Genomic DNA, 11340 nt, shown 5'->3' with positions numbered 1-11340 from the left:
TATATAATATATATATATATGTATATAAATAGCTATTCAGCATGCAAAAATTGTAGTGATTTCCAAAATCTGATTACAGAATCCACACCGGTCACGCACATAATCTGCTGAAAGGGTGTATGAGATTGTCCTGGTTGAAACGTGACCTCCACTTTAGTGGCCTCAGAGTTGTCTCACTGCAAGCAGCCGCCCTCATCCAGCAGCCTCTCTTCCTTGGAACGGATTCGTCAAAACGCAGAAACACCTCCCAACCTTCAAATTTGTATTTCAGCTTTTTGCCCATTTGGGAAGCAGGGAAAAAAAACTCCACTGTGCATGACTAGAGCTTAATTCTCATGCCCTTTAGTGCAACCAAACTCCCAGCGTCACCTCTGTGTTGCCATCCCCTGGGCCAGCATCACCAGGGAGCTCAGCAGGACGGACACGCTGCAGACCAGAGCAGGACATGTCCCTGCTCAGGAGCTTTTTGGGTGAAGTCAATGGGAGTTTCGTTCCCGGAAGAGCACAGCTTGCTTTCCCACACGAGGCAGTTCCACGCCACGGCTGTCGCTGAGTGATCCCTCCTTACCTCACAGGGACACTGGTAGGCAAAGTCAGCACTGAAGGAGTCAGTTCAAGACACTTCCACAGTAAACAATAGTAGCAATGTATACACTGGTTATAGATTTTTACCTGTTCTACAAATATTTGTACACTGCAAAGCCTGACAGGTAATGGGAACTCTTCCCACCCCACCCCACAAGTAAGAAAATATTCCTCTATGCCTCTTATGCTGAAAACAATTCTTTCCGAGTTAGCTGCAAAAGAAAAAAAACATAGCACAAAAGGCGCGTTTCAGCTGAATACGAAAGAAATCAAGGACCAGCAAATACAGAAACCATTTCTGGAAAGTATTAGCGACTTTTAAGCTTAAACTTCATAAATATATTGCAATAAGCGAGTGTGATTCAATCAACAGATGGGAGTATGAAGACACTGGGTCTGTTCCTAACACTGTAATTAATTTGCTGTTTGGCCTTGGGCATAACACTTCACTTCTTAGTTTCCCACAGCCACGAACGATTGAGTTGTGGGGGGAAGAAGAGACATTTGTGCATTGGTGCCTTCTCCTCTCTGTGCCGTGGCACGAACCCTGCATTGCGCCAGGGAGGTACCAGAGCAGCACCGCAGCTCCCTGACCCCACTGCCAAGCAGCCCCACCAGCCCCTGCGCTCCTACAGCTCCGTCACTTCCAAAGGAAGAAGGAATTTCTACAGATAAAAAGAGCTAAAGAAGTGCTGCTATGGCAGTCCTTGAGCTATGCAACCGAACAGATTGCTTCTTCCTTTGAGTTTTGGGATGCTGTGACTTCACAAACCAAGTACCATAGGAGTGAAGCTCATATTTTTCCCAAATAGCCAAAATGTGCTCATGGATGTTTAATATTACAAGCAAAAGAAAATGACTAGCTACTTCATTTGTTAGTCATGAAGATGGTTCCTACTGGATCAGTAATGGAGACACCAGAATTGATTTATTCGGGAGTCAGTGAGAGACTGATGAATCCAGCCCGCCAAGACAGGAGATGTTATTCTCTGTGTGTCTGAAGTTACAAGCTCTTCACCCACACAAATCCCTCTGGAAATGCACATTTGTCTCACCGAAGTGCAAGTTACCCACAGGTATCAACACTGATTGGACACTGTCCTGGAGCAGTAACGTTGGCTGTGGCATCGCTTAGCCCTCAGAGTCATCCATCAGTCCAGTTCTCCACAGTCCCCATCCCTGAATGATACTGCAGCGACGACTCCCTCGACAAGGAAAAGCTTTGTGAGTACAGGAATTCGTTCGCCGCATTTAGGTGCGGAGAGGGGGGTTTTCTCTCGCACACAGACGGGTGCACCCTTTCCCTCGGGAAAGATGAAGAAGGAACGCGCTCCCGAACCTGAGACTGGGACAGCTGGTTGTAGACACTGAAGTGGCTGTTACCTGGTGGCTGCGAGCCTTGACCCGCAATGGACGGGAGCCGTGGCATCATGGTGGTGGCGGTAAAATGAGTGGGGAAAGGCTGGTAAGGGACAGTTTCCATTGTTTGAACACTGTAGCTGGTGTAAGGTGCGACAGAAGTCCACATATTGCAGCTCAAGGGGGGAGGTGGAGGTGGCAAGTCGTCGACCGCTGAGACACCAGCAATTTCAGCCCCAGAACTAGAGTACATGCACGCTTCCCTAGGAGTCACCTCGCTGCAATAGGAAGGGCTTAGCATCTGCTGATCGTACGGAGGCGGGGAACGGAAATAGTGATCGTCTCCTACAGAAGAGGAGGCTTCCAGGTAGGAGCGCTTGCAGGGCAGGTCCAGGTGCCGAGCGCTTTCTGCAAGCACAAAAAAAGCCTGGTCAGGAGCAGCTCCTAAAGCGATGGCATTTAACAGCAATCCTCTGAGATCCTGGCCTGCTTTTATTGAGTCCCCCTAGAAGCCGAGCATGCAATATGTGACCAACCAGTGCTCTTTTTCAGATTAATCCAGTTAAACCATTTTAGTTTGGAAAGACAACGGACAACATCAGAAAGACATTGCGTTGGAAATGTCAGGCTAATCCCTTCAGCCTCAAAGCATTCTGGTGACATTTGTCAGGTTAAGTGAGTGGCTTGGGCTACTATTCTCACATCAGAGATTACTTCACATTCATCCAGATAACAGAGGACCCTGACACTCCTGCAGTGTTACTCCTGACAAATTCAAGAAGTCTCTTAAAGAGTCTTATCACAGCCTGCCTTCCTGTAATTACAAAAATGACTATACATTTCCCAGATATTCATGTCAAAAGCTGCAGAAATATTTCCAGATAAAAGAGCCCTTTCCCAGTCATCAGCCCTTCCCGCAGCTTTACACTGCGAAGCTGTTGTCTCTCTCCTACAGATTACGGTGACCGTGGCCGTCTTTACCAGCAACTTGCTGCTAGCTGTTAGGAACAGTGTCTGGATGAATTAATGGATACATCTGCTAAAATTACCCATTTGCCTTGCAGTTCTCATTACTGGTGCTGTTAGATTCTTCATTTGCCCATGATCAGAAGATTCTCATGGCTTAAATGAATTAGCGGCCAATGAGACAGACAAGTAGAAGGATTTTTTCCAGTGCAAAGTTTTTCTGTTTAAGTTAAAACATGCCATGATCTCATCTGATGCTGGGCTAGAAGGAAGAGGATGGAGTTACAGTGCACTTAAAATTGAGAACTAGTGGATAAGAAGAAAGGGATGCTAACACCCAGCTAACACAGTCCTACTAATCTGCAGACACTGAGAACTGCTGATGGCTTCACCCTGGAAAAGTGCTGAACGTGTACAACTGCGTTAATGCTAATGGCAGTGTCGGAACATCTCAGGACAGATAAGGCCTCCTCCAAACAATTATTAATCCATCTGATTCTAACAATGGATCATTTTCCAGCATAGCTTCATGCCATTTGACTTATACATTCAGATTATTTTGTTCAGCTCTGACTCAGAGTCTGAATTTGCCTTCTATGGGACAAAAACACTAATAAATGCCCAAAAGCACAGCTCTTAGGCCCTGACCTTCCAAAACACTTTGATCACATCAGTATCTCTGCAGATCAAGGCCTAAGAGACTGATCCAAAACAAACTGCAACTAGTGATAAGTCTTTCAGTGCTCATACTCATAGGTTTATTTGCTGTAGTATTTTTCTAGCTGTAAACTCGTGTTACCTCTTCTTTTTAGGCAATGGTAGAAGAGCCCTGAATCTCTCTGTGCTGTGAAGGTGTTGAGTGGCAGATCTTGAGTATCTGAAGCTGCAAATTGCATGTGAGCACCATTCTCATACTGATAATGCTGAAGGGTTTGGTGATTCCCATGAAGTGGGTTAACATCTGGCTTTGTTGAAAGCTGGCCATGACTGGACACCAACCGCTGCCTCATGATGCTTTTGGAAATGACTGGATATTCTTTGCTAAAGGAGGTGAGAGAAATTATTACCAGTTAGACAGCAATCAGCATTAACAGAAGGATTAAATATTAGTTTGGCTTCCCTAGAGTATCTGCATCTAATGACTCCAACACTCTTGGCCAGATACACTGAACTCATCACACTGTGCTGGGTGTGGGCAAGCATTACAACAAAATCCCTAATGCCCTCAAACACAAGAAAATGTGATGCCCCCATGGCGTAGGCACCTTTTACATTCTTCTCCAAAGAGCTGCAGCACATCAGCAGCAGGATGAGGAGCAAAACCCAGCTGTGAAGCTCATTTCTGCACAGGGCATAGGTCTGAAAGGTGTGCTGGCTGGCTGCATGTCTGACACTGCCTGCTCATGGACGCTGCCTGGGCTCAGTGCACACACACATGCGTACATGTGCACACCACAGCAGCTCCCCGACCCTGAGGAGCAGGGTGGGAGGCAGCCCCACTGAGCACCTCCTCACCACCGTCCCTCCCCGCACCGTGCAGCCGTACCTTTGCAGTCGTGCCACACGCAGGTCGCTGTCATCGCTCCCCCTGAATCCCTTGGCAAAGGGGTTGTTCTCAATTTTCAGCTGGGTTATCTTTAAAAGAACAAAACCATAAAGCGTTTGAAAAGGGATCAGCACCATATGTGCCACAATAGTCAGAGGCTGCAGGTCTCAAGGTGCCCTGTCCTACGTGACACCCTGTGAAACATACAGTCCACCAGAGTTTCAGCCAGGTAAAGATGTGGTGGCAGAGATAGCGTCTCTGCATTCAGCGCTGAGATAGGAACTGAGCTGTGAAGCTCAGTGCTCGATCTTGTGGAAATATCTTTTAAAGCTGACAAAATTGTCTATTATAAATGAGGACAGGAAGGTGAATTTCCTTGAGTCTGGGTCTTATTCTGGGCCCTTGCTAGAGAGAATATATTTGTCTCATTTAAAAGTAGGTTTCCTATGTTTCCATGTTAGAGAGCTCTGTTCTTTATGGTGTGGCTCCTTCTCATTTCCATAACAATTTTATGTATCTTTATGTCCATCATTCAGTCATTTTTCCTCCATGAAAAGAGTCATAACTCAAATAGTGCTTTATCTTCAGCCAAGAGAAAACAGTTGCGTTTTTGCGAGAACTGCCTTTGACCCCAGGAGCTGCAGTGAATTAAAAGGGTCAAAATGCCTTAGAGTTGACTTAGACTAAACTTCCTTTTGATGGAGCTCAGCTTTTGTAAGGGAACTGTGAAAGCTTTGCCATTTCATTAAAATTCTGTTTAAAAAATTGTGTGTGAAATTTCCTTTAAAAATATTCAGTAGTTCATCTGACGCACAGTCCAAGTAAATATAGTTTTCCCTTGCCAATCCTGCCACCCTTCCCTGTATAAGGCAGGTACAAACCAAAGCCACACAACAGTCAAGAATGCCAGCAGGAGGTACTTGGTTGTCCAGTGAAAAATGAAAATAAGCTACTTATTTAACAAATAATTTTGTAAAGACAAGCAGGTATTGAACAAGGTCATCCGAGAGGGTTTCAGGAGCTGCAAAATGCCAGAACAGCACCAGAACATTTGTAGGGACACAGGAGCTCCTAAAAATATCCTTTGACCTCCCAAAGAGATGTACGTGTGTCTGTGCACAAACGTATGCCCAAGGCTCTTGAGCGGGGAGGTTGTGACCAGGTCTAACGCGTATCACGGACAAGACTGCTTAGAAACAGCTCTTACTAACGTCCTTCCCTACTAAAGGACCCCAGTGGGTAGGATCTCCATCTCCTTGGGCACACGATCATCACTGAAAAGGACTTTTCCAGGAAGAGGTGAGATGGCAGCATGGCAGGACGTTGGTGGGGAGGTGAGAACATGGATCTTCCTGCAGACCCACTGTCCCCAGGTCCCCTCTGTTGTCCTCTGCGGTGAGGATAACAAGCAAGTTCAGCATTCAGATTATTTTGCAAGACTGTTGCTATATCTAACAACTGCCCTTTTAGCAATGTTGAAAAATAGCCCTTACCAAAAAAATTCCTGAGCAGACAGCTGGCCAGTATCCATGATGGAGAAAGAAGGTGGTGACATGTGAATTTAACCAGCCTCAAGGGCTCAAGCTTTTCCTCTCTGCTCTCGCAGCCCATAGAGCTCCAGGGTCGCTCCCAATCAGCTGAGGAACCACGAGAAGTGCAGGGCCCTCCCTAACCCACAGCCCGACAGCAGGTTTGTACATCTTAATTTAATTTTGTTATCTAGTGACTGCGGTTTTCCTCTGACAGGAGCAGAACCAGGACTTCAGTCACTCCTTGTCACCTTCCCCTGGCTTCATCCAAGCCAGGAGGGAGTTTTGGGTAAAGACCTATACCTTCCTCATAGTATTTAGGGATACCCTCTATCACCAGCTTTCCATCTCTTGGAGCGCCGCAGTCAGCTCTGTAACTGAAACCCTCATTTTTTTGTTTAGAAGGATGATTATTCATAAGGACACTTCTTGCTAGCAGGGTATTTCTGAGCTAAAAATAATTTGGTGTGGGTTTTTTTTTCTAAAAGATGCCCAGACTGGGTTTTTAATTGTTAATGCCTAAGAGAACAAGTACAACAACTCAGATATCTCTCTGATGTCCCCCCACCAGGCTGCATCCAGCCCCCCTAGACTGCAGAGCACACAGCAAGAGCTGGGCAGCACCCAGGTGGCTCCATGCGGGATCTTTGCGAAAGAACTGGGGCTCGTCTGGGGCATTTTCCCTAAACCTGTCAAGTCCACTCTGTGCTGCCCCTCAGCCTCCCCCTCCCAGCAGTGGTTGTATGGCAATGACAGTGGAAGTATCAAGTTTATGAAGCACTTTGGGAACCTCAGGGATGAAAGGAACTATTGACACGCGAGACATTTTAAGTAGGTATTAAATAAGCTCTTTTGAGCCTTTTTGGTTAACCATGTTTGGGCAACTGGTCATTTTACACCAACAGCTATAACTTTCCAAACAGGATTCACTTCAGTGCCCAAACAGCCATGACTTCCCCCCCCCCCCCCCTCTCCCCCCGAGACCCCCCCCCCCCCCCCGTCTTACCATAACACACACATCCATGTTTCTGCTCTGAGTTTTTTAACTGGCTCACTAATTGCAAAATCTTGCAAGGACTCTTTGCTTCAAGCATCAAAGAGTGTACAGGCATCCTGCTTGGGAGGAAAAGGTCTGCTCAGGTTATTGGGGAGGAAGAATTTCACATGTGTTCCTGTTCCCATAGTGTTTTCCTCTGAATATGTAGAAAAGGAGCTGATGCAGAAACACACAGCAGATGTCACACTTGAGGTGACAGGAGGACTCTGACAGTGCTACTTCACTCTGCACCTTTATTTACGAATCCCCATGTACTTTAAAAACTGCAATTAATCCTCAAACAACCCTGCAGTCAGACTTCGCTGTTAGGACAACTGCTGAGGAGGAGTTGGTGCAAGGGTAGGTGAATCAGTAGCAGGACAGAAAACAGAGCATTGCCATCCCCTGCCTGACATCCTCTCCTCTCCCTGCCCTGGTGACTGTGCATCCGCTGTCACGGGGAGGTGACCATTAACTGCCACTGTGCCGTCTGTCCTGCTGGTAACCTGGCTTGGTGAAATCCTCAGATGGGATCGCTGCCCATTGCTCCCACTACCAACATGCTTAAAAAAGAGCCAGAGAAGCCAAACTCTACAATACACACACCCAAAGCGCAGCACCAAGCCCTTTGTACTTTATATCCTCCACCAAACAACTCAAAACCCCCTCCTGCCTTCATGTGCTAACCACAGAGCAGGCTCTTAGCTGGGTTTTTTATGGTTACATTCCTCGTACGTCTCACTAAATACACATACTATAATTACTTTTCACTGTAGATTTATGAGCAAGCTTTACTAGTCATTATTAGATTTGCTTGCTGTTTTGAATGACATCTTAGTGTTTATGAGCACGCCAATTCATTAGCGTCTGCACTCACAGGGTTTGCCAAAGTTTTGTTGCCCAACGATGTCCATGCTGCTCCTTAGCCGCATCCTCTGGCTCCTCACCCTGCCTTCACACTGGGGTGGAAACTCCTTTTTTAACACGGGCATTTTCTGCTGCGCAACAGCAGCACCAGAGGCTCTCCCCCTTCCTCCGAGCAAACAGCTCCTGCTCACCAAAGCGCAGCACAGCAGCGACATCCCTGTGCCACTTCGAAGATCATTTCGCAGAGTTTGCAGAAGACTGCAAACAGAAATGCAGCACCTTTAGGCAGAAAAGCAGCCTACCTTGTGATTCTGGTAGGAAGTCACCGATATAAAGGACGTCTCTGGAAAAACGTGGGTGCAGAAAGCAGTGTTCTTCGACCCGAAAGCGTTGTTCTCATCTGCCTTCACAATATGCAGTCGTGGTTGGTATTTATGCATTGAATTAAGAATGATCTGAAAAACAATTGATGCCAAAGTGAGAAATCCAATTAAAAAAAAAAAAGAAAGGAAAGAAATAGCTATTAGACAGACTTTGGTAGCAGGACACGAAAGCCAACTAGTGCTCAGCTTTAACTTTGCTTTCAAATTAGAGGGGAAAATTATGTTATATAAATGCACAAGAACCAAGACAGAAAAGGTATCTGCTGCGCTGGCAAGCAGAACTGAACTTAAAGCTTTCCTGGTAAACCCTAACTTTCTTATTGCCATTGGATAGAGTCAGTCTGAGTGGGAAAAAAGTCATAAATTTTTTTCCCAGCTCATGCTGAAGCTGTACAATATATATAATTCACCAGCAGATTGGTCCATAAAGATTCCTAATAAATACTTTACTGAGCTGAAAAATACACAGTTTAGCAGAAGCAAAAAAAAAATCACAGAAACCACAGGGGGAAGCAGGCTATTTTTCTTTTATCTGCTGGTATAAGAAAAGTAGAACAGAGTAGATTCCCCCCCCCCTCCTTTTGTTTGTGGAGCAGCTCTGTGCTTCTGCCCTCTTCTCGAGTCTCTGTGAGGAAGAGGCAGGAGCAGTCCAAGCTCTTTTTTATAGCGGGGGCACCGCTGAGGTGCAGAGGGGAGAGCACAGCCCAGGCTCAGGCAGTGCAGGGCTGCTCCAAGGGAGCTCTCGGGGGCTGAGCAGGGCCGCCCAAGCTGGGGGAGCCTGGCCTGAGCCCCAGCCACGCCGCTGATCCCAGCCGGGCCCTGCAGCATTGTTCTTCCACAAAGAAGGGATGTGCCCAGACTCTACAGAAGAAAATGGCTTTAAGAAATGGAATTTCTTTTAAGAAATACCATGGCTTTAAGAAAAGCCTTTATTCCTTTTTCTGGGCAAAGAAGAAATACTGCTTGCTTCTTGTTTTCTTGGCATATGCCTGCTCAATCTCTTCTTCCCTCTCCCAGATCGGGTCCTTGAGTCTGTCCCCCCAAGCCTGGGGACTGACAACCCTCCCATACGGGGATGCCCAAAGTAGCCTGGAAGGACAGGACCATCCCCGACAGAGATACAGGCAAAGGACCAAGAAGGCAAGGCTCTAAGGGGTGGTGTCTTCAGTGAGTGGTAGATAAACAGGTAGATGGATGGGTGATGGGTGGACGGATGAATGGACAGATGGATGTACACAATGCAGCAGAGTAGTATCATTTTACACTAATTGTGGTTTTAGCCAATTTTAAATGAGAATTTCAAGAACCAGCAGACATTTGCTCTGCGATCGGTGTTCAGGTGCTCAGGAGCCATTTCTGTTCCATGCCCATGGGTGCTGAGGTGAGCTCGCAGCGGCGATGCCGCTCTGCACACTCCAGCTGGGATGGGAAGGGAGCGTAGGGAGTTTGTGCTTTTTAAACCCCTCCATCTGGCTGCACATAACTCTGCCCACAGTAGCTGGCTGCATTATATACCACTTAAATGCAATTTTTATTGTTGACATTTTCCAGACAACCCGCCTTGCTCCCCAGGAGAGAGAATGAGGAATTTTTGGCATTTTATCAGCTTTGCATCAAGTCTCTCAACCCTTTGCGGCTGTTGATGTGCCGGTTGTAGATCTGAGAGGGTCGGCTCAGGTTTTGGTTGGAGTCTTTTCTCTGCTTTCATGTATCAGCCACTCGTAAAACAAAGCCAAGATGAATAACGCCAGAGAATCGAGACTTTCCTAAGAAGGAGCATTTTAATTTTCAGTAATTAAGGGTTGAACCAAGCTGATAAATAATGATTGGCCAGAGCAGAAGCTGGGTGTGATAAGCTCTCCTCACTGCCTGTCCCAAGTGCCCAGGTCTACAAAGGATGGGTGACTTGTCACCAAAGACAGAGCAAGTCAACAGCAGGACAAAGAAAACTATTGTCAACTGAGATTTCCAAAGGGAAAATTAGGAGCCCAAGTTTGGATACACTCTAGAGAAATAGTCTGTATTCCTCCTCCAAAGTAACAGCCACTGGGCTACAATGATCCTCTTTAAAATACCATTTATTTTTTTTTTTTAGCCTCTTTAAACCCAAGACATGCAAACATCTTCCAAAATGAACAGGACATTACTTTTTGGAGCCTGAGAGAAGCATTCAGGAACAGATTTTTTGACAGATGCTCAAGGTTGCAGTTGTGGCTGCAAAGCTGCCTGGAGGTTCATTGTGAACTGCTTGATATCTGTGGGATGTTTGTGAGGGTTAAAAAAAAAACCAACCCTAAATGGCTTAATTTAGCCGAGTGCATTTACAGGTCTGCGCATTTCTGTCCCTTGCACCAAGGTGAATATTTGCCCACGTGTCTCAGCCTAAGAACCCTCTGGAAATGCCGAATTTCTTTGAATGCAATGACCACGAAAGGAGAGCCCTTGTGATGTGCCAGATCAAAGCCCAACAGCCATCGCCGAGTGCAAACTGGGATTAACAGACGTGGGAACCGCAGAGCCCCGAGTTTAACTTCATCGAGGCAGTGTCCATGGATGCAGACAGGAAACAGCTTCCAGAAAAGCAAAGCCCCATAAAAATATGCCATTCGCATAGGGTGAAGACAAAACCCCTCAGCTATTTGGCAGAACGGTCAGCACATCAGCTCAGAGATGAGAAGGGGACGCCACAGCACTGTTTGGGACACCTCCCTGTGCTCCCTGCCAGCTGCACGGGTGATTTCTCACCATTTTTTGGGGGGGCAGTGACCACTCTCTTCATACAGCCAACGTTTGACAGGCTTGAAAACAAGAAGCTGTGTACAGAGGCTGTCTCTGCCCTTGCACTCTCCTTACTTGTGCCTGGCAGAAGCCTCGTGCATTCAAAAGCCCTGCAAATCATTCAAAAAAAAGCCTCCACAGTCTTAGCTGCAAAACACTGCCTGTGCAGTGGGAAATGCCCACAATTCAGGCTAAATAGTTTTCAAGGCTGCTGTGGAAAACTGTTCACTGGCTAAAAATACACAAAACAAATGTAAATTCCACTCCGGTGACGAACATCAGTGGAAAGAT

General features: G+C 46.5%; 1 protein-coding gene across 1 annotated transcript in view; it reads right to left on the bottom strand.

Annotated features, from left to right (window-relative positions):
* Positions 1–1729: 1729 nt before the first annotated feature.
* The window catches only part of TBX4 (T-box 4), a gene marked incomplete at its 5' end in the record, with an annotated part of 33693 nt that continues 24082 nt past the window's right edge, over positions 1730–11340 (bottom strand). The window contains 4 exons of the mRNA XM_010193064.1: positions 1730–2352; positions 3710–3951; positions 4457–4545; positions 8191–8343. Of these exons, the coding sequence (XP_010191366.1) occupies positions 1730–2352; positions 3710–3951; positions 4457–4545; positions 8191–8343 (1107 nt within the window). The remainder of the gene's footprint in view (positions 2353–3709; positions 3952–4456; positions 4546–8190; positions 8344–11340) is intronic.

The sequence above is a fragment of the Mesitornis unicolor genome, unplaced genomic scaffold (assembly GCF_000695765.1).
Source record: "Mesitornis unicolor isolate BGI_N332 unplaced genomic scaffold, ASM69576v1 scaffold40769, whole genome shotgun sequence".
In the NCBI taxonomy this organism is placed as follows: Eukaryota; Metazoa; Chordata; class Aves; order Mesitornithiformes; family Mesitornithidae; genus Mesitornis; species Mesitornis unicolor.
This window is presented reverse-complemented; position numbering and strand designations above follow the sequence as displayed.